The sequence below is a fragment of the Ursus americanus genome, chromosome 11 (genome assembly GCF_024610735.1).
Source record: "Ursus americanus isolate L20-20 chromosome 11, mUrsAme1.1.p, whole genome shotgun sequence".
In the NCBI taxonomy this organism is placed as follows: domain Eukaryota; kingdom Metazoa; phylum Chordata; class Mammalia; order Carnivora; family Ursidae; genus Ursus; species Ursus americanus.
In genome coordinates this window covers 69,082,557-69,105,805 of record NC_142137.1, presented here as the reverse complement: position 1 = coordinate 69,105,805, position 23,249 = coordinate 69,082,557, and the positions used below count along the sequence as shown (strand labels likewise).

At 48.6% G+C, this 23,249-nt stretch overlaps 1 protein-coding gene across 3 annotated transcripts in view; it reads left to right on the top strand.

Annotated features, from left to right (window-relative positions):
* Positions 1 to 23,249, top strand: part of AGPAT4 (1-acylglycerol-3-phosphate O-acyltransferase 4) — a 120,736-nt gene that overhangs the window by 31,638 nt on the left and 65,849 nt on the right. For all 3 annotated transcript variants that reach the window (XM_045805478.2, XM_045805479.2, XM_045805480.2), the window contains exon 2: positions 3,986 to 4,250. In XM_045805478.2, the coding sequence (XP_045661434.2) occupies positions 4,073 to 4,250 (178 nt within the window). In that variant the 5' untranslated portion in view covers positions 3,986 to 4,072. The remainder of the gene's footprint in view (positions 1 to 3,985; positions 4,251 to 23,249) is intronic.

Genomic DNA, 23,249 nt, shown 5'->3' with positions numbered 1-23,249 from the left:
GAGACTTTGTCAAATGATGAGTTAAATTCAAAATCTGCTAAACATCCGTAGCTGGGAAGTAAAGGTAATTTGGAGTAACCTATTCTCCTTGAACCACTTAGGATTCCTGGTGACAGGAGCTTTTCGTCTATATTTAAAACGCTGGTTCAGTAATTTTCAGGTGATATAAATTAAGCTCATGGATCAGACTCAACCTTCTGAAAAATTCAAATAATGTATACAGATTGGGTTTCCTGGCATTTTTTCCTCTTCTCTGTGCTTTCTCTTTAACATGTCTTCGCATGTCAGCAGTTCCTTCTATGTCACCCTCATTCACTGGACGGTGATGGCCTGAACTTCAGTATCTGGCAAGCCCCCCCTTCTGTTCTCACCCACAGCCAGCTTGTGCTTCAAGCCCCGATCACATCATTTCCTCCCTCTGTCCCCTCCTCAAACATGACCTGTGTTCCCCACTTGCAGCTGGATTTCACTGTGTATACAGGCTGGAAGGGAACGCCCGGTAGGGTTTGGCTTGAATTCTGCCCCTCACGGGCCTGGAGCCAGCATCTGAGGGTAAGGGTCGGGTAAGGGAGTGCAGGCGGGTTCAAGGCCACCTCAAGCTCCTGAGGTACAGGCCATGACTCTTCATTGTGCAAGAACCTGAGACAGATAATGGGCAATATCAGCTTGGGGTTTTCAGGCACACGGCTTCTTCACTGTTGCCCTTGAACAAGAAATATCTTTGTTCACAGGAATAGGCTAGGGCAACGGCTTCGTGGTTATTTGTTGATTTATAAACTCCATGAATTACTGCTCTCATCGTCTGAAAAATAAAATTCTTTGTCATTTCCTTGCTTCACGTAAATGACTGAAGTGAATTTACTGGAAAGGTTCTCCCCCTCACGTTCTAGGTAGTCACCAACCTGAGAGGGAAAGAGGCAAAATATTTTAAAATATTTTGACTCTACCTGCTTTCACCACTGGAAAGATCTTTATACCATCTTTCCTCCGTATGGCACTAAATTGGCTGATTACCACATTCCAGAAAAAGCTCGTCTGTGTTCAATATGGGTAGGGCGGTCCCCCAGACTTCCATCTGGAATAAATTTAAGACACACAACATATATTCACCCACTTGACACCTTCTTAAATATTTTAGCCTTGTGTCTCTTTTACTAATCAGTCCTGAGACTAAGTCAGTAAAATTGCTTAACAAACTCATGGCTCTGCTAACCTCATCCTTCAAGCAACTCCTTGGCTAGTTTTGGATTTTGCTCTTGCCTATACATTTGAGAATCAGTTTAAGTTAAAAAAACAAAAAACAAAAAACAATAGCTTCTTTGGAATGCCTTTTTTAAAAAAATATTTTATTTATTTATTTGTCAGAGAGAGAGCACACGGTGGGGGGGGGGGGAGCGGAGGGAGAAGCAGGCTCTGAGCCGGGAGCCCCGACGCAGAACTTGATCCCAGGACCCTGGGATTCATGACCCGCGCCAAAGGCAGATGCTTAACCAACTGAGGCACCCAGGTGTCCCACCTCCTTGGAATCTTGATACCTCTTTATAGATAGAGAAACTGAGAATGAGAGGAGTTAATTTACCTGAAGATATATGACCAATAAGAAGTACAGTAGAACTTCAAACCCAGACAGTTGAACCCACACTCAGCCACCACATTAATCTAGGAAGGGAATTTGAGGAAGTGTGGGCAGAACCAAACCACCCAAAACCCACCTGCCTGTGATTCCCCTTAAACATTACCAGTATTGCGTTAGACCCCTGCTCCGTGCAGTACTAACAAGGGTTTTACTCAAGGACATGGTGGTCCCTTGTCTTTTACAAGGAAAAAAAATCTTACATTTTCTTTGTAACGTCCTACTGCTGTCTGGAAACTGAGGAAGGCAGCATTTAATCCCCTGCATTTCCAATGTTAGTTGACTTCCTTTTCTTAGCGTTAAGCCAGCATAGCAAAGGATTTGCCAAATACTCATCCTTCTTCTGGCCAGATTGTATGGAAGCTTTTAGTGGCTAATCTAGGGACAGTGAATAAAGCACATGAATATTCAACATCATCCTATAACTGCTGCCAAATGGTAAACCAACGTACATCACTCCTCCCTGTGTGGCTCCTGGAAGTCCAGGGTGCGGAGAGTGTAGCTTAATGCCTGCTCCTCGGAGAGCGACGGAGTATGTTAGAACCGGCTGTGTCTCAAGGAGTTTGACAGCCTGGACATGTCTGTGGGAAATGCTGCCTGAGAAAGCTCAGAAATATGGTGCATCTGTCTCTGCAGAGTCCTGGCTTTGAGCCAGAGAGCAGGGCTTCTGGGAGAGCGGGGTGTCTCAGCTGACCCCAGAGAAGGCAGGCCTAAGGTTACTTTTCGCTTCCCCCCCCATCAGAAATGTATGGAAACCATGCGGGAGTACTGTGTACCTTCCAGATTGTCTAAGCAAGTGTAACGTTCTGGAAGAACACACCTTATGCCTGTCTTCCCGCCCAAGACTATCCTCAAAACCAATCTGGGTGGCCAGAAGCAAGTCCCGTGCCCCACTCTGAGCATAGCTTGTGACCCTGAACTTCACTGAAGGCTGCACTAGCTTTTACATCTGGGGTCATCTCTGGGCTGCTCTGCACAGCCCAAAAGACCCCCCCCCCCCCCAGCTCATACCCCTGGAGCAAAACAACCCAAGCAGGTGCACAAGAAAGAGCTTAGGAGTAAAACTGAGACCTATGATTAGTTATGGGCTGTGACAACCATAGGCAAATCACCCAACCTGTGAGTCATCTCGTTTCTTATTCTGAAAAATGGAATAATAATAATATCATCTCATTAGACTCATGTGAGGCTTAAAATGGTTTAGTAGATGTGAAACTATTATATAGATTCTTTGGTGTTATTAATAAAGACTGAGGAAGTCTACGGTCTCCCAACCATTACCGTAGAGAGTTCATCCTGAAGTTTGAGCTCCTTCTGGAGAAGTTTGCAGTGAGATCCGCTTCCAGAGCACCAGGCTGCTGTGTCTGCCTGCCTCAGCTTGACTTATTTTCCCATCAGAGTGTGAGAACCTCCTGCCTTTACACTTTCCCTCCAAGGCTTTATTTGCCACACTGTAAAGTCATATCATTATGCCTTTTGGGGGTTGGAGACTGACTACCAGGCTGTGAGTCTGGTTGCTATGCATGTTTTGAGTTTCTTTCTGATTTTAGAATGTGTGTTTGGGGGGGTGGGGGGTGATGGAGGTGGTTCTCTTGCCTTCATAGTTGGTTATTTGTGTTTGCTGATATCTCAAAGTCCATCCCTTGTCCACCTCTATTGAAGTGTTCCACAAATGTATATATTTTTTTAATTAAACTCCAACTGTGTGCCAACGACTATTCCAATTGATGGGGAGAAAATGATGATTTTCAAGGTGATCGTGTACTTGGAAGAAGTGACGGTGTAGTGGAGGAAGGCAAGCAACTGGACAAGGACCAGCAGGGGCTACTACATGGCACGCTAGCACGGGCGCTCTGGGAGGTAGAGCCCATGCCAGGCATCTCCCTGTTCTCACGTAGACCAGGCTTGCCAGAAGCAGAGGGGATGGGTGGGCGCTCAGGCAGAGATGGCAGCAAGAGGGAAGGCCCAGAAACACAGCCGCTGCTGTGAGCCCCAAAGACAGGAGCTGGCACGGTGGCCAAGCACGAGGACTCAAGCCAGCTCAGCCACCCCTGAGCCGTAGAAGCTCTGGAACCCTGGCCAAGTGGCTTGACCTCTCAGGATCTCGGTTCCCTCCTCTGAAATAGTAGTAACTACCTTGCAGGGAGTTAGGACAATTCAAGGAACTATTCATTTTAAAGTTTTGACATCATGCCTTACGTAAGTAAGCTCTACGTAAATGCTAAATATAAATAAATCAACTCAGGCACAATGCATTTAATCTTCAGAGTATCTTTTTAAGAGCTCCCCCCCCCCCCGACTCTAAAAGCACGTATGGTTTTTTGTAACATGTATCATTGGTTTGTATTCTAGACGCTTCCCCGTGTGCCGGGCCTTTTTCCCCTCTGGAAGCATTCTCCTGCAAGTATTTATTTGTTGGAATAAAAGCAACCACACACCATGGACCTCGTCGGGTTGCTGAAGTCTCAGTTCCTGTGCCATCTCGTCTTCTGTTATGTGTTCATCGCCTCGGGGCTAATAATCAACGCCATCCAGCTCTTCACTCTGCTTCTCTGGCCGATTAACAAGCAGCTCTTCCGGAAGATCAACTGCAGGCTGTCCTACTGCGTCTCCAGCCGTAAGAGTCTTTGCATATTCTTTTGCATCCTCACTGCCGCGGGGTCAGAAGTAGGGCTGCGAGGGGCTCCTGTGTCCTCAGCTGCTGTTTGCTCTTTTCTCTTCCTTTGTTTTAAGTCTGAAATGGCTGTTTTGTCCTCAGTCTGAACAAAAATTATTTTCTGAATGAGTACTGTCATAGCACACCATTCAGCTCAACAGGACGGAAGGGTATCCCGTAGAAAGTAAATGGGCATTCTGTCCCTTTTCTAGTTTTCCTCCTCAGAAGCAATCAGCGTTCATGATTTCTTAGTTACCCTCAGGGAAATAGCATATATGTGTGCGTAAGGGAATATCTAGGTATGTACGGCTCGTACGTGCAGTCACGAATGCAGGTGAGTCTCTGTGCATATGCCTAGATACATAATACATACTCGTATTTTTAAAAATGAAATGACAACATAATATATTGTTCTCTTTCTTGCATCTTTAACTTTTTATTTTGAGGTAATTGTAGATGTACGTGGGATTGGAGGAAATAACACAGAAAGTTCCGTATACCCTTTGGCCAGTTGTCCCCAGCGGGAGGAAGTCTCTTGCATCACCCTAGTATAATGTCCCAACAAGAAAACCAACACTGACACAATCCACCAGCCTTATTTAGAGTTCTCCGGTTTTATATACGTGGATTTATGTGTTTGTGTGTTTGATTATACTAGACTGTTTTAAGCATGACTAATTCCATTGGCCTGAATTTTAAAATTGAAATGAAAGGGGATAAATCAGAATATTGGAATTGTCTAGAGATGAGTTTTGTTGTTGATTGACCTTAAATCTGTACCTATTCTCGGTAGAGAATACAGTATATCATTACCAGTTATATATATGGGTGTGAATATATTTAACAATATGAGCTCTTTCAGATCAAGCAATTTAAAAATCTCAGCCCCATTAGATTATGCCAAGAGTCCAAATTTATTGCTATCTTTCTGAAACCCTTAAAATGAAGCAAATTTGAATTTGAATCACAACAATACAAGCTGCATACAATTATCCAAATGGATTACTACTGATCCAATCAGTTATTTATTTTATTTTATTTTATTTTTATTTTTTATTATGTTAATCAGTTATTTTTTAAACTTCAATATACTAACTTGTGAGAAAAAAAAATGATAGAAACATCCTTACTCATGATTTCGCTCACCAACTCAGAACTTGCAAGTATGTCTGATACTATTTCTGATATGGTATCAGTCCTAGACCCACTATGTCTTATGTTAGTGTGTTTTACATAAATGTGTCTTAAAATATTCCTAAGATCATAAAGGCAAGTTATAACTGAAAAAAAAAAAAGAATCTTTCATCCACAAGTCTGTGGCATATTGGGTACAGAACTATTCAATGCAATGGTACGGAATGCAAGTTTCTTTGTCATACATTCTACTCTCACGTTGGTCTGTGGTACTTAGGCATCTGGAAATGGACAATTGTCAGAGCAGGGCAGAGGCAGTAGGAGGTGGCCTGAGCCTGAATTGTGGCTGTTTGAAGAGAGAAGAGTTTGCATAATCAAGGGAAGGTGATGATTGTCTGAGATTTACCTTTCGATTTCTTTTTTAAAGATTTTATTTATTTATTTGCCAGAGAGCGAGCTAGCAGGGGGAGCAGCAGGCAGAGAGAAAAGCAGGCTCCCCGTTGAGCAAGGAGCCCAATGAGGGATTCGATCCCAGGACACTGGGTTCATGACCTGAGCCGAAGGCAGACGCTTAACGGCTGAGCCACCCAGGCGCCCCATACCTTTCGATTTTGAATGTCTTTTCATACTCTAGCAATAGGTATCTACTTAAACAAAATTTAAACTTGACGAAGCAATGCTGATTGCACTTTTCATTGGGACCCGTATTTTTATGATTTGCACACATCTATGAGATTCCAAAATCTGTCAGTTTGCAATTTGAAATCATGTCTGTTTGCTGTCATTACCCCTAACCAAATTTCAAGCAGGTGGTTCGGAAGTGCGTTTCTCATTTGGAGTCAAGTAAGAGGTAGAGGTAGGATTCGGGATGCCAGTTACTAAGAGTACTATATTTGCTTGTAGTGGGTAGTGAAGACTCACCAAGGTTATGGCAGGATCATGTCAAATTCTTAGGGTGCTTTAGTCTCCTTGTTTCTGGTGGAAATGAAGACGGGTAACAAAGTCAGAAAGCAAAACAGATTTTTATGCATCACAAACTGATTAAGTAATTTTAGAATAATTCCAAATGAAACTCAGGAACTAAGCATCCAAGACCGCCAGCCTTTCCCCGCACAGGGGGGCACAGAAGGATGGGCAGCCTCGGGGAAGGGCCTGGCAGCACATCCATCCACGGGCTGTGCCGTCAGGTGCATCCACGGTGGGCTGCGCCTACGGCCCCAGAGCAGATCTTCCAGGGGCTATCGGCTGAGCAGACACAGAGTCATTTTATAGCCATGTGAATAGAGAAGGGAAGGAGCGGTTCTGGCTCCTGAGAAAAGAGCAGGTGGTAAAGGAGAGGGTGATGCAACGTGGGTTCGGCTTGTGGGCACCTCATTGTAGTGAGTCCCGTACAAATTCAGGGCTCATCCTTTTCCCAGATTCCCCTTCCCTGGTCCCGTAACGTGCTACACGGCAAGGCAGCTCTCCTCTTCCTCCTTTCACTTGCTCTCTGTGGCGTAGATTTCCTTATACCCTGAGTGCGTCACAACAACGACAGAGGACATGTAACAGACAGACTGCTGGCCGTTGATGGTCACGGGCTACAGGTCATGGGCTCCTCGGCAGCTTGGAGTAAGAGAACGTCAGGCTCCTTCTGTTGGCTTCCTCCTCCTCTTCTCTCCAACTTGAGATGAAAACAGTTCATGGGGTTTAATTGTGTCTTCTGGTGTATGAATCACTCTAAACCTTAGGAAATCAGCAGCAGCCATCATTTGTCACTGATATTTTAAGAAAAAAGGCCGAGTAAGTTGTTTCCTGGAGACTCAGACCCCGCTCCCTCCTCCACCCCCATTCACTTTTCCTAATAGAGCTCTGTCCTCATCCCTTTCTCTTAAAATGTTTCTTAAGAGCTTGGTGTTGTAGCAGGTAAATCCAGAGTCGTCAGCAGCCCCGGTGTGGTGCAGCAGGTGTGCAAAAGGCCACACCGATGTCAATGACACGTAGAGACAAAATGCAGCCAAGACGGCTTGGTTACCAGCAAGAGGAGCAGCACAGAGCATTTCATTCTGGAAGCCAGGACCAACATCATGCATAACAATTTGAAAGCATATTTAATCTGGATGGCTGGGTTTGGGATGATTGTTTTATTTTATTTTCGCTTAGATTTAGAGGCAGGAAAGGCTAAGACAGGAGGACAGCTGAGTGAGGAGAGGGAGGGAGGAGCCAGCTTCTGCAAGGGGAGGAGCAGGAAGAAAGGGACAGGAAGGGGGGCAAGGAGTAGAATTGAATTACCTTTCCTTTGCACAGGATGTGCCTTTTAATATCTAGGGAAAGGTGGCCAAGACTGGCTGGATTGTTTTTCTTCCCCTCTGACACTGCAGGTTAAAAAACAAAACAAAACAGAACAAAACAGAAAGATGAAAAGGACCTATTAATGGCAGAGTTTTTTAAAGGGTGTGGGGTGGGGGTCAAGGAGGACTATAGATGACCTTAATGATCCAGCAAGGAAAGGACTACTGGTGACAGGAAACAAAATGGAGATACCCCCTCCCCCTCCTGCCCCTCCCCCTCCTGCCCCCCCCCCCCCAGCCCTGGTGCCTTGCTGCCAAGTTCCATGCTGCTGCTAACTAGTTCTGTGTGGTTGAGCCGCCCCATCTAATCCCTCCGGACTGCAACACTCGTGGTTTTCAATGTCTGTCCGACGCACAGCTCCAGGGGCAAGGCTGCATGGTGGCGAGGGGGCAGTCGGCATTTGGAGTGCCAAGTTGCAAAAGAAAACATCTGGCCTTCCTGCTTACAGCCCGCCTCTTCTTTCTTCCCATTAGGGTAGTTAACTACTTGGATAGGTAACTTCAGAACATGAACAACATTTGAATAAAGGGGATGGGGTGGAATTGTCCAAGATTCCAAGATTTTTCTAATAATGAGTTTCGATGTTTTGTTTTTGCACTTGGGAAACGCTTCCTCCTGTCTTCAGCACCCCTGGTGCTCCCCCTGTCTTGGTTCTTGGCCACTTCATTGATAGTAGGCAGGAGTTGATCATGAAGAGAGAAGCAAGCTTTGGATCACCTAGCCTACAACACCACCCATGTGTGCTACCTTGAAACAGACATTAGTTTTCCTGCTGTAATAACGATACACGTTTGCAATGGACTCCGGGATGTGTAAGTCACTTCGGAGTTGTGACCTGAGAAATGGGGCTCACAGTATGGTGACCTTGGCAGAAGCCGGTCTATAATCCTTTCTGGAAGGATCCGGGCTCAGTAACTTGTCAGAACAGCCTCAGCAAAGGAATGTGCGTGCAGACAGGATGGAAGCTACGAGATGCCTGAGAAACTGTGCATCCCAGGGCGTTGAATTCCCGGGACACGGGTGAAGTTGAAGACCATGGAGACAGGGAGGCAGCTCCATCCTCCTGAGACAAAACAGACTCTTCCCCCAGCCAGCACATGTCGTTGGCAAGAGACTGATCCATCAGAAGAGGGGTCGCTGTAACCTTTTCCAACATGACCTTGGGAGAAAGGCTGCAACCTGTTACCTTGGCAGCGGGCTGGACCGTGTCTCTCCTCCCGGCCTGATTTATGGCAGGACTGCTCTTCTCATTTCAAACCAAACTGATTTTTCACTCTCTCCAGTCGTGGGTAGGTTTGACTCCCTCACTCGCCACAGTAGTTCCTCCCCCAGGACGTCAGAAAGGGTCTTTGTTAGATAATCCCAAAGCCCCTCGTCCCGATCCTGCTCATGCAGGCTTGGCTCCTGCTGAGATGTGGGTCCGGGCAGGACCTGCCGATACCTCTGCTGGGAGCCACGGCCCGAAATCCGGGTGTCGTCATCAAAGGTCTTCCGCGGCATCCTTAGCAGGTCCCAGGTGGTGAGCACCTCCCTGGAGGGGACAGACAACTGGCTATATAGGTGGCCATAAGCAGAAGAGCCTAAAGTTGGCACTCTCTCCTTCACTCCAGCTGTGTGAGCAGATAGTGGCCTTGATGCATAGTCAAAGTGAAGGAATTTTGAAGACTCAGAATAAGTGCCTCAGCCTGGGGGTTAGCATTCTGACCCAAGGGCAAAGCCTAGCTCCCCGAACAGAGCAGGAGGCACCCGAATTGCTCTGCTGAGACCCCTTCCTTTCCTCATTGTCATGTGCTGGCACGTTCTGCTTCCCCTGAAGGTTTAACGAGCCAATGCTGCTGGCTTCGCCTGGAGTCACCCTCTGATGGCCTGACCCGGGAGATTTCACTGTGTCCACAGTGCTGTTTAGCGAGTGCTTTCAGGATCGGGCAAAGAGCATCTTCGTCCTCCTAATTTATATTTCTAAGGACTATACCTCCTTGTCAACCCAGGTGATGACAATGGAATCCCAGACTGGATCCATGAGAGAAGGATCAAGCAACAGAGATCCTATGCTAAGTAGCTTCCCCCCCCCCTTTTTTTGGTGATTTATTCAACAAGGATAGAGTACCTCCCACGTGCAGGGAAGAGAGGTTCAGCTGTTTGCCCAGGACGACTCAGGGGGTGGAGGGGCTGTGGATAATCCGGGAAGTCTAAGTGCAGAGCTCTGCAGCGCTACCTGGCGTGGCCTGGGGCTTGAGGAGCCCAGCTCCCGAGCTGAGGCCGCATGTCCCACTAGTGACTGTAGTAAGTGACATTCCCCAGGGCTATGGAGGAAGGAAAAGAGAAATGCAATCATAATAGGAAGTTAGTTTCATTTCTAATCATTGCAATCAGTGCAGTCTGTGGTGTTGATTATGTATTAGGCATCATACTAAACCTTTTCTATCCGTTACGTGGCTTAAGCCCATAATCACTCTGAGCAGGCATTCCCCATTTTGTGGCTCAATTAACCAAGGCTCAGAGAGGTCAGGTAACTGGTCTAAGGTCATACAGTTAGTAATGAGGAGAGCTGAGGTCTGCAAATGCATTTTTTTTACCATGTTTTGAAACAAAGATAGTACGTGATCAGAGTTTTTATTTTAACACCCATGGCTAATGTCCAGCAAACATCTACTGGGATCAACCTTGGGCATGTGAATTCACGGTCTCAGCCTCACCGTCACTGCTCTTCCATACACACACACACACACACACACACACACACATTGGAGTTCATCCGACCCATCCCCAGGAGGAATGAAGGGGACCCAGTGGCTGCCCTCAGAGGGATCCAGTCTCGTGGGGAAGACATGGGACACAAGCCATTGTGAAACACAAGATAAAAGCTAGGATAGAGGTACACAGGGAACACAGAGGGAGCGACAGTCCATCCTGTGAAAGGGTCCATGTTCGACTGAAACAACATTGCAGGCCAGGGATGACAGAAGAAGGATGCTTTTTGATGTCTTGGCAAGAAGAGGAAAGGTGGTCTAGCCTGAGGAAAAAGCATATTTTAGCATCACCAAAGAGGTAAGCTGGTTTATTCAGGCTGTCAGGCATCGAAAGGAGAGGGACCTACCGAATGTCAAGACTGTCCTGTGTCTGGAGCCCGAATGGATGGGGCTGCAGCAGCCTCGCCAGGCCGGGAGGACAGGAGGACAGGTGTGTGGTGGGGGCTAGAGTGGGCTCGAAGCCTCCGGGACCCTAGATGAACTCCAGGTATTTGTGCTCGGGGATTCCAAGCACCGTGAACATCAGTTTACATCAGGATTTATTTTTGTCTTGCTCTGAGCGGCATTGTTCAAAATGTGCCTTGAGAAATTTTAATTTGTTCCTTTTGAAAAATCTGTTCACACATAATCTTTTATAGAAAGATACCCAGCTGGGTCATTATTTCTTTGAACCATGTTACACCCTCAGGATAATATGAAATAAAAATAGCATGATGCCAAACCGTACAATATAATACCAACCTTATAAATATAGACTGGAAGTCAATTTATTGGAGTACCATTTTTAGGAATTGTAATTAGAGACGATTTTTTTAATTGCCTTTATATTTTCTGAATGTCTTATATTTCCTACAACGAGCATGTCTTATAAAGTGAAAGAAACAAATACAGAATGAAAACCCAAACACCCAAAAGGACTAAACAGAGAGTGGCTTATGGGAGGGAGGAGAGGGGGAAGATATTAAGGGAGCCCTTTGCAATAAAGGTCAGGTGTGGAGGGAGTCCCGGGGACTGGGATGATGATTTTCAGGCCCTGCTTTCTGCATTTCAGACCCGCATACGGCATAATGAACCCCATTGCAAATACAGTAGTGAGTCCATAGAAAGGAGATAAGAGAGAAGCATGACCCCGGGGCCACATACCCAGGTTACAGGTTGAGCTGTGTCTGCCTCCCCCAAAGCGGTGAAGTACTAACCCCCAGTGCCTGTCAATGTGCCTTGATTTGGAAACAAGGTCTTTGAAGATCATGGAGTTAAGATGCAGTCAGTGGGGTGGGCGCTAATCCATTAGGACTGTGTCCTTATAAAAGGGGAGACGGGGTCACAGTGACAGATGTGCACAGAGCAAAATGATGTGAAGATATGGGGAGAAGACCCGATGTGGGGAAAGGCCTGGAGCAGATTCTGGCAGCCTCATGGGGAGCCAACCTGCCTGCCCCATGGTCTCCAGCTTCTGGCCTCCAGAACTGGGAGACAGTATTGTGGGTTGTAAGCACCCCAGTTTGGGACACTTTGTTATAACAGCCCAGGAAAACCAGTACACTTTCCTTTTCTAAGTCTTTCTCCAGTTGGGCTTTACTTTGCGTTTCACAGCCGCAGTGGAAGGAAATTGGGGTGCCCATATGTGTGGACCCTGTGTTTTTTTCGCCCTCTTCCCCCTCACCTGGCTTCTGCTCACCCACCCGGGCTTGATTTACTGGTAGCACAGGAAACGGAGATGTGCAGATAGACTGCCTCGCTCCCATTCATGGACCAATCCGAGGGCTCCCTCTTCCTACCCCTTCAAGTCAGGGACCTCCGATGAGTGAGGTGGGGCTGGTAACCCGGGCATGAGGAGGACAGTGACAAGCCCACCCGGAGGGGGCAATCCCACGCCCCCTGACTGGTGTGTGCAGATCTTCCCATGAATGGAAACAAGGGCTTGCCCTTTTCTTTCATCCTGTATGTCTTGTATTTGCCACTGACATTTATTTTTAATCACTTTAAGTACATTATTCAAGTCCAGACTGCTTTGGCTAAACACCAAAGCCATCTTCCTGGGAAAAATAGAATTAAATGGTCCTTCAAACCCGGAGAAAGGTCTTAGAAGTGTCAGGGAAAGGGAATCGCTTACACAGAATGCAATACTTGGGTCTGTCTTGGTAACCACCTCTCTGGCCATAAAGGGGGCCATCCATCTTCTCTTCCTTCTATTTGCCTTGCATAAAGAAGTCCTAGCAAATGAAGTAATCTCAGGGAGGCAGTCTGTTCTGGCTCCCACATGCCTGGCTTTTGTGTTCTCAAGTATCAAGGTCGGTGTCTGCCCAGCTTCGTTCAGATACAATGTCTTCTCTTCCTCATCAGTGCAACACTCCCGCCCAGCATCTCTTGCTGAAACCGTTTCGTTTAGAATCCGGGCTTTTCCTTTGCTGCCCTTTCCCACACAAAGCTTGTTACCGGATTAGCTCTTTGTACCAGCACCATTTTGTTTATTTAGGGGGAAAATGTATTGGGGTTGAAATCTGACCACAGCAGCACGTTTTCAGCTCAATTCGTCCAGAAATATGGCGGCTGTCTGGTTGCTACTCCCAGTGACTGGAAGCACATCGAATATCCAGATGGTCTTATCTTCTATAACTGATTCAGTAAATGGAGTTTGATTGGCGACACTGGACTTTTTAGAAAGTTTTTAAGAGTAATGTCCCCGTGTTAGAGGACGCTGTGTTCAACTTGACTAACACCATTTCTGTATCTTAAATATATGTTTGGGTATGTGTGTGTGCATATATGTTTTATGCATAGTAGAGAGAAATATGTATATTGTATATAATTATATATGTATATAATCCCTACTTTATATAAATTACTTTATATTTTACATAGGGAGCAAGTTTCAAATAGGGATAGTAAAGAAAAGGCAAAATTAGTAATAGCCGTGTGAAACTGAATTGTATGAGCAGATGCTCATCTTTGAGCAAGGCGTCTTAGCTGTTGATGTGGTTTATAAATAAATTAATCCTCAGCCAAGGTTCCCATTTGTTTTTGCAAGCATTAAATTTCACCTGTGACTTAAGTTACAGCTTTCAAATTAGGTTATAAGTTTGACTTTGGTGTCTCGTCACTTCATAAGATGATGGTGTGTGGTCTCCAAAGTGGGGTGGGAATTCCCTAGGAGGTTAACAAGACACGCCATTAGGGTATAGACAGCAATTTATGTTTCTAATTTATGTTTCCTTTATCATTATACATGGGTATAATAAAAGACACTTAAACTATTTTATGAATTCTATAAAACATTAAATCTGCATGTGCTAATGGTGCATATTTAATTTCTTTTACTTAAATAATCGTAAAGCATTTGAAGACCACCGCCGGAGCCTGCGGGCTTCGGTGCCAGCATACTGGAGATAGAATTTAAAGTAGCACAGAGTTTGAGGCAAGGGAGAAACAGGCTTCATAGACACGAGTTCCAAAGCAAAGGGACGACGGACAGCAAATCCCCTCGTTTACTTCAGGTGATCTTCGTCCAGACGGGAGGTGAGGCATTTTCAAACAGTTTGAGGCATCCCTTCTCAGGCTCTATCCCAGGTCTTCAGAAAGGAAGTAGAAGTATTCCCCCACTTCCACGTTTTGTTTTGAAGAAAAACACATAGCTGTTTTATCATAATGTTGTAAAGTACACACGAGGCCCCTGCCTGTTGCGGCGCACGGAGGCCATCCGTGGAAAGCATTGAGTCGAGTGGGTTTTCTCTCACATTCTCAGGCTGCCTTCACAGACCCCGTGCAGCCGGATTGGGGTAGATTTATTTGCATGTATTGTGTCTGGGGCCATGGGATGGGGGGTGAGCGGTGACCTGCTCTGGTCTTCCTGGAAGGAAACTGCACTGGGAACCGCGTGTCCTGGATTCCTGTGCGCTGGCCTAACCCTCTTGGTGACTGGGCCTTTGTTTTTCCACTTGTAAAACGAGGGAAAGAGAACACGCTATAAAAATGTAGGGTGAAGGCATTCTTGCTGTTACGACGCACTTAGTCAGCAGGTGCGGGCCAGATGGCGTGGAGTGTGTCTGGCAAGGAGCTCTGATAACCTGGAACGGGGGAGGAGAAGGACTTGGTTGGGGTGGTGGAAGAACGTGGCAGGGGACACGCTGGGGGCCGGGGGGAGACCTGCCCGGGAGGTGCCAAAGAGGTGGCCGTACTTGCAGGACAGTATGCGGAGGAGGGACTAGGGACTAGAGGTCACACAGCCTAGGAAGGAAGGAGTCGGGCACATGGAGAAAGCCACCACCACCCGGGCAAAGACCCGTAATGATGGGAGCTGTCTGGGAAAAGCAAGGCGGCGCGGGACATGCTGAGCCCCTCCGGTGAACTCTAAGGAGACCGGGGGGGTTGGGGGAGCTTTCCTTGCGGGGGACTGTGTGGCAGGGCATTCTTCAAACCACCTGTGTGCATGGAGTTGTTCAGACGACCTTTCGAATCCCTTCCAGGGTTGAGAACCTGAGTCAGGAACGTTGACCCCGTACACAGGGCTGCGGGCCGCCTGCCCAGGCCTGGGTGCTGAGGATAGAGTGTTGAGGGCTAAGGAGGTAGCCCTCAGAGTTAACAAAGGGCTATGGGGACGCGTTTCAGAGAAAGTAGATGTGGACTAGATGAAGAGATGACGGAGGTACAAGGCGTGTTCACCCGCCGAGGGAGGGGGAGGGAGGGGGAGGCTGGCGTGGCATCAGCTAGATGGGCAGAGGGAGGAACTGCGCAACTTTTGTTTAAAACAATAGCATTAAAAACTGCAGTAAGAAAAATAAGGTTTTGAAATGGCCAGAAGGCCTACTTTGGTGACAGCTTTGCCTGATAATGGCTCCTGGGAGGGAGGTGAGGTTCACGGGGAGGGGAGGGCTTCCCCCTTCTGCCTCCTCCTCCCCTCTGGGTCCTATTTGCCCCAAGCATCTTGAGGGTGACCAGCCTTTCAAGTTTGCCTCCATCTGCCAGGGTCCCCAGGCTGTGGGACTAACAGCTTCATAATCAGGACAACCCCAGGCAAACTGACATGTTAATCTCTGTAACTTTGGTCCAAGGGCAGACACGCAGGCCTAAACCCACCGCCGGAACCAAGAAATGAGCTAATGTTCACTGCCTGCTCCTTGTGGGTGATCCTAGGCCAAGGACAAGAAAGATTTTGGTTATGTGCCCTCCTAGGCATTAATGTTTTACTTAACCTGCCTTTTATCATATGAATTCGCCACTTTTCACTTCAAAAGGGGTACCTTTTGACAGACACTACCGTGACATTTTAGTTTGAGCGTTCTCTGCCCCAACACCACGGCTGGCCGTCCTGGGTTTTGTAAACCCGGCCTTCGTGAGCACTGCTTCAGCTCGTGGTCCTTTCTCAGTGGCAATAAACGAGCTGTGTAAATTCAACAGAAATTATTTTCATGTGAGATATTTGTTTCGAGGATGAATATGTCTGGCTGACATTGCACTTGGAGGTCATTTTCATGCTAGTCTCATAATCAGTTAGGCCAAGACTGGACTGATGGGACAGTTCCTGGCTGAGATGTGCAAGTGGAAAGCAATCTTTCATGTCATTTGCACCAAAATAATGTGTGTGATGCTTAGGATTATTTTCTTGGAACAAGAGAGGGGAATGCCATGTTCAAAGAATAAGGCGATGCCTGCCAGCAAAGGCACTGGGCGGGTGCACGGTACAGAGCACTGGTTAGTGTGTGACTAAGGCCCCGAAGCCTTCATCCGGCAGCTCTGTCTCAGTCCTGCAGTTTGCAAAGCCCATGCTGGCACTTCCCCTCAAACCTGGAAAGATGAGTCACTCCCTTCCCTGGGATTCCCTGGCACTTGTCTCTGTCTTGACTTAACCTTATTGCTGCTGGGAATGCGAACTCCCTGGGGGCAGTGATGTTTGATTGGGGGTCATCCCCGTAGGGCCAGAGGCTGGCACAGAGCAAGAGCCCTCTCTGGGACGGTTGTGTGGATACGTCAGGGGACCGCCCCAGGCCTGGAGTGAGCCACTGTGCACATGGAGCACCCCGCTTGACCCTGAAGATATGTTTATGGAACCTGCAGGTGTGGGTGATTGGAAGACCCAGATGGACTCATTGCATTTCACTGTTTCTAAGTCATAATTATTGAATGAGCCCAAACCTGTCTATCGAGTACTAATATAGTATAACACACAGGAGGGAACAGAAGACCGTGTTACTCATTCCTAAGTAATATGGGAGAGACTTCAGTATTGTAGGATTTCAGTTACTCTAGTCTGGACTAGCCGGGGAAGGCTCTAGCAAGGGAATGACATCAGCCAGACCTCAGAGAACAGGAACCTGGGGTGAGGAGAGAGGCAGAAGGCACGTGTGCCAGGACTCCCAGTTGTGTGGGGCTGAAGCCCAGCTAGCCCAAGCACCTGTCAGGACTTTATTAGTTCACGGTACCAAACAACAGTGAGGGGGGCTGGTGTTGGCGTCCCCCGGCCACAGGAGCCTGGATGCTGGCTGACTCAGCTCCCTTAGCTCCTCTGTGCTGGTGGCCCTGATTCTTTGCACGTGGGTTTTCTTCACCCAGCATGGCTGCCAGAAGCTTCAAACTCTCATTCTGCTACCAAGGAGGAGAGGGGTCTCCCACCTCCCAGCTCCAGCGCCTGGCCCAATCGGAGTCGCGAGCCCATCTCTATAACTAGTAGAGCCGATAGTCCCCAGTGCCAGCTGCTAAAATTTTCCAAGTCAGTTATGAACCAAAACCACCACAAACTTATATTATAAAACAAAGGCAGTAAGTACTCAAAACTCATCCCTTCCAAATTAGTTTATTGCATTTTACTCTTACGTCCCTCCTGGAGGTGATTTATGGTGACCTTGTGCTATGTGACCCCGCATTCAGTGTACAGATAGACATCAGCCACGGTGGGGTCTTTACACCACGGAAGTCGGCAAAGCTATACATCGGGGCTTCTCTTCCGCCCTGCAGAGCTGGTTGGTAAACATTTTCCAGCAATCCACCGTCTGCACTGTCACTCTGGACAGGGGAGAGTACGGAAGTGACCTTGTCCAGGTCACAGGCCCACCACTGAGTGTGTGCTGTCACCGGCCAGGCGGTGGAGCAGAGGCTGCTGGCTGGACTCTTTCATTCTTTTCCAAGGCTGCGGGTCGTGTCTCACTGGAAATCGTCCTGAGCCAAAGGCAGCAGGCGTCCCTGCCAGGCATCATTTTCACCAGGAGAATTTGCATGCTCGTAAATACGTGGCTATTCAGGTGCAACGTGTAGCTTGAAGCAGACGGGGGCAGGTTCTAGTCCCGCATCTCCCACTAGAGGCAGGATTCACGGAGAAAAGGTGGATGAGGGAAAGGCTTCCATGCTGGGCTGGGACATTGTCGGCACCATTGTGCACCCTATGGAGCTTTGAGCACAGGTCTCCACCTCAGCGCTCCACCAATGCGTCCTCCCGCTGACGCCCCCTGTGGTTTTGAAAAGCACACTCAAACAATGGAATGCCCTTCGATTCAATGCAGTGAACATGTATTGAGTCCCTACTGTTAGCACATTCCAGGCATGGTGCTCTAGGTGCTGGGCACGTAGAGCTGACTGGGAGCCAGGCTCTGACCCTAGCGCCTCCTGCCCCCACCCCTGTCCTCTGCTGCATTTCCCACCCTCCGCGCCGTGCCTTGGCTTCCCCACGGAAGGACTGCATTTCCCTGGGCACTCCTGTCTTTGCCCATCTCCACACTGTGCTTGCTGTGCTCTGGCCTCTGGCATGCCTCCTTGTTCCGTCTGCTCGTCGTCCAGATGTGTTGTGACTCAGGCCAGAGCCAGCCGATGGGAAGCCGGGGAGCACAGCACAGCGCGGGCGAGAACGGTATCGGCAGGTGATGAGCTGAGCGGGTGCAGGAGGGAAGCCCGCGCCGGTTAAGGCAGGAGGTGCAATCACTGAAGGAATTACCTTAAAAGAGAGAATTGGGGTCCCAGATGCTGCCCGAGCATTTTTGGAGCTTTCATGAGTGGAGCAAAGCGGGTGCATGGGGAACGAGGGGTTGCATGAAAGCCATTTGACAGCGCGGATGGACTAGCCCGAGGATTCCCGAAGGCGGGCGTAGAGATCGTCTGCCCTCCTGGTGTAAGAGGGTTGTGTGTTTCACACGGTCCCCCGGGGACAGAGAGACTGGGGACAGGGTGGCCTCTCTGCCCCACAGCTTTCTTCCAAGAGCCCTGAGAGCATTGCGCTTTGCTTCCCTGTGTGTTAGTTCATTCTCGCCCCAGCCCACCACCCCAACGTGGGGCCGGAACTCTGGAACACGTATCACTGTCCAGGCGTCGGGTGTGTGCGTGTTACGGTGCCCTTTGTGGGGCCGCCAAGGAGCCTTGTCAGCTCGGTAGGCAAGCGAGCTCTTGGCCGCCTCACGAATTTGGCTTTAGTTGGATGTCATTGTTTGTTTTCTGTAATCCCTGTCAACAGGACGTGGAGCCGCAGAGAGGCAAGCTCGTCTGCGCTGGGACAGCTTCTCAGCTCTGGGGGCAGAGAAGGGTTGACAGCCCTTCGTGGAAGGGTGCGTGCAGAAGGTCTTCCTGTGGACACACATTAACTTGATGTTGTCTACTCCATCCACTCTGATGTGTACGTTCAGTGGTACTGCTGTGTCAGTAGGAAAGGATTGGGTACATACGTCTACAAAGGGGACATCGTCGTGCACTGGTGACCGTATATGGAGACTTGGAGAGTTTGAGCCACCAAGAGGAACCTTGGGATTTTTGTTGCAGTCGAGAGATCATTCTAGCTGGTGGTTCAAGTGAGGGGGCCTCTCTTCTCTCTCAAACATCTCTGTATCTTATGTGTGTGCTTGACTCTCGGACATAAACGACTAGGATGTTGAAGGTTCAAAAAGAACTTATTGTGGGTTAAAATACGGTTTCTGTCTATAGCTCTCTGTGCCAGAAAGCCAGACCTGATCGCCGCACTCATGCCGAGGAACCAAGATATTTCCGTGCGGTTCCCAGGAGCCAGCCTGGGCTGAGCCACGGTCATTGGGGATTTACGTATATTCTGTCAAATCAGAAGTGTGCAAGGTAGCAGAGGAGGAGGAGCTGTGACCTCCAGGAGCTTGAGATCCAGCACAAATCTGCCTGCTGGGTCGGACAGACCTTTCAACCCCTAGATATATGGAAACTCGAGCCTGGGAAGTCATTTACAAACAAGCAGTAGATTCAAATGCAATGCTCAGGGGTATGCAGGGTGGGCTCTTAAGTTAAATGGGAATCACGTGTCAGGCCGAATTGTGACGACTCCTTTAATAGTAGTGTTAAATTGTATTCAGGTCTGTAAAATTAGAAATGAGAGTGTCTGTAGATATTCCCTTTTGGGGATTTAAGTCAGTATTTAAAAGCCTACCTAAAGGCCATAGCCTAGCCTCCCTAAAGGACCGATTGTCACTCGTGAGCCAGGTGTGAACCGATTTTTCGAGGCTGCCGTTAGCTGCTCCTGTTGCCTTTATCTGAGTCCTGAGGAAGCTAGCAGAACAGGTTTGGGAGCCTACAAAAGCCTAGTTTTGGAAGATTCCAACTTGCAATCCAATCCAACACAGTTTGAAATATTGTACTTTTGCAGGCCCTTTCCCAGCGAGGACGCTGGGGGCCGAGGGCAGGCCCCAGGCACCCTGCTGCCAGCCCTAGAACTGAACAGTCCAGCAGCTCCTCTGAGGTTAGCCAGAAATGGTGCATAAACAGGGACCCCGAGAGCAGGCCAGAGAAGTGACGTCCCCCCATACTCTGCTCCCCACAGGCAGATTCACCCGCTGACCTGCAGGACCCGGGCCGCTCAGGCTGGTTTGGTTTCTGCCGCCACGAGACCGCTCAGAAGCCCCTGGGCCCCCAACCATCCTTGCCTTAGCCCGTCTCCAGGCTTCTGCCTGTCTCCTTCCGTCCCGGCCGTCACCTTGGGTTTCGAACACACCGCTCGGCCTATTCTGCCTCCCGTCATTTCTGGTCTTCAGCACATCCTTGTCGGGTCTCCAGCCCTCCTCTGTATCTGGGCCTTGACCGCCATCCCTGATTCACTCAACAAACGTGCGTGGAGCACCTGCTCCCGCTGCTCACTGTCTTGGGAGCCGGGCAGACAGCGGAGGGCACCTTCCCTCTCCCTTGGAGCTTCCCCGCCGGGGGCCTGGCGGCTGAGCCTCCAGAAGTGGACTGGCCTCTGACAGGGGGTCTTGCTGCCTGAGTGGCCCCCAAACCTAGGCCCCGCTCTCTGGCCCCACCCCGCCCTGTCCACGTGCAGGTCTAGTCCCAGGTCTCTCCTGGCCTGTGCTCTCAGACCCCCCTGTTAGACTGGGTGCCGACCCTCAGGATTGGCAATAAAGGAAACAAAAATCCCCTCCTCGTTCTGCCTTGTTAAGATCATTAACATATTTTATAGCTAAATTCGTGAGGACTCTTTGGAGGGGCTTGGCAACATCTTCCTCGTAAATGAGCGGTCTCTAAGCCCTTTGATCCAGCCTCGTGGCACCTGCTGTGGCACCAGCTGTCGGAGAGGTTGATGTGAGCTCTTGGATGAATTCTAGCGCATGCTGGAGAGGAGGAGGCCGACGATCCCCCCACCCCAGGCTGGGCTCGGGATTTCTGCGTGTGCCTTTCTGCGGAGCTGGCCTCCAGAGGGAGGGAGCGCCATCCACACGTCAGGTGTCCACTCCCATGGGGATCGCATCTCAGTGAAGCACCACTCTGACCTCGATCGGCAGGCGTCCGCTGATTCATGGGCAGCCCAGCTTTTTCCATTTGGCTTGGTTTCTGTTTCCTTGACGAAGCCCGATTCCCTGTGTGATGCTCGCGCCGTCTCCCAGGGACGGACACACGAGGCTCGTCGCAGGGAACCCTTTAGTGCCGCTCGCCCACTTCGATGACGTTCCGGATGGCGGTGCCAGTCACGTGTTGTCTGATTTTGAACCGCTCTTTCCTGTCGGGCTACATTTGATTGTCCCAAATTATGAATTCATGGAATTCACGTTCTCTTCTTTTGTATCTGGTGTAACTACTTGGAAAAGAATTCTTTATTTAAACCCACCAGCCACAAAGATTTTCCTCTTGAGTCCATATCGTTATTTTCCATTCCTTCCCTTTTTTGTCCTGTAGCTCTGACTCTTGAAAATCTACGTGATGAACGATACTTTTTCAACCAAGTCGCTCACTGCAGGCGTTTCTGTTACTGTACCTCTAAGTGAATTCTAACGCAGCCCACAGAGACAGGGACTGCTGTGCGCCTTATTGGATTTTGTCTTCAATTCTGGAGTGCCGTGCAAAAGAAAACCCAGCTCAGCTCTGCGGTGTCAGTGCCGTCTGGCGTGTGTGGGTGTGTACATTTGTAGACAAAAGTGTGTGTGTTGTATCCAGCTGTTGACAACGGAGGACGCCAGGGTTGAAAGAAAGAGAAGCGTCTCCCAAGCTGCAGAGATGATAAATGCACGAGAGCAGTGCTCCCCGGAGGGAACTTCCACGTGGGAAGCATCCTGAGAGATTTGTCCGAACACCGACTGGCTTTCCTTTCAGTGACACGGTGTTTTTCTCGGTAGCTGGTGTTCATATAAAACAGGAAAGACTGAAATGTCAAATGGATGCTTGGTTTCCAGAAAACCAGTTTTTGCACTGACAATCCCTGCCTTATTAGAATGGGGACTCGGCCTCACCTAGTTTTGAACAAGACAACCAGGGCTGGGGGTAGGGACATTAAAAAGCCTAAGAAATGATGGCTGATATCGCTTTTGGTTCTCATTTTTCCACATCTTGTTAGAATATATAAAGTAAAATACCTCAGGGCATCCCTTGGCTGATTGTAAATCCATGGCTCTCGGTCTCCAGCTCCTACGCAAGCCTCGGGCTGCCTTTCCCACTCCTGGCACCACAGGCTCCGTGTGGTGCTCAGAATTCACCCCGGGCCCCCCAGCTGCCTGTCACAGGGCTTTCCTTGCTCTGCCAGTGGGCCGCCATTTTCGTTCCCAGTGACTTCCCATCTGCCTCGCCCATATCCAGCACCCACTCCCTCTCCAACCCCCTTATCCTAGCCTACCTTTTTCTTTTTAACCAGAGGAACAGAATTTTCTTAAATACTACTTTATGTATTTTTTGTTGGTTGTTCATGGTCATCTGTCTGGACCCCCGTCTGCCCCTCGCTTCACTGGAATTTGAGCTCCTTACAGGGACCTCCGTCTAGAGTCCACGTATGGGTTCCATCTGTACAGAGCAGTGCTTTGCACCTGGCAGCACTAATAAATATTTGTTGAAAGAATTGGTTCATTGCAGTATACTTGTGTTACCTTCTTAGCAAATGTGTTTACCCAGCTTTACAGCATCTTCATAGCAAAGCCCAGTGCCCTGAATGACAGTTGGTACCAAAACAGCCTAGAGACTGATCATGTGACCCAGGAGGTTTTTGTTCTGTTCTGTTCTGTTTTGTTTTGTTTTGTTTTGTTGCTCAGAACTGCCCCAGAGTTAGGCAGGGTCCTGGCACTCACTGGAGAACAGATGGGTCTATGCCAGAGCACCAGGAGCAAGAGGGGCTTTTATCTCTTCAGTGACTGACTCTATTGACATTTTTAAGCAGCCAAAGACATTTTAGCAATTTTGCCTCCAGGAGATTTCTAGAATCACTAATTGATTGCTCACTCTTCTTTGCAGAAGAGAGATCAGATCAACTCATCTGCATAGATTTTGTGGAAACATGAGACTCTTAAATTCACATCTGCATTGGAAACAGTGTCTGGATAATAGCTTTATACTTTCTAGG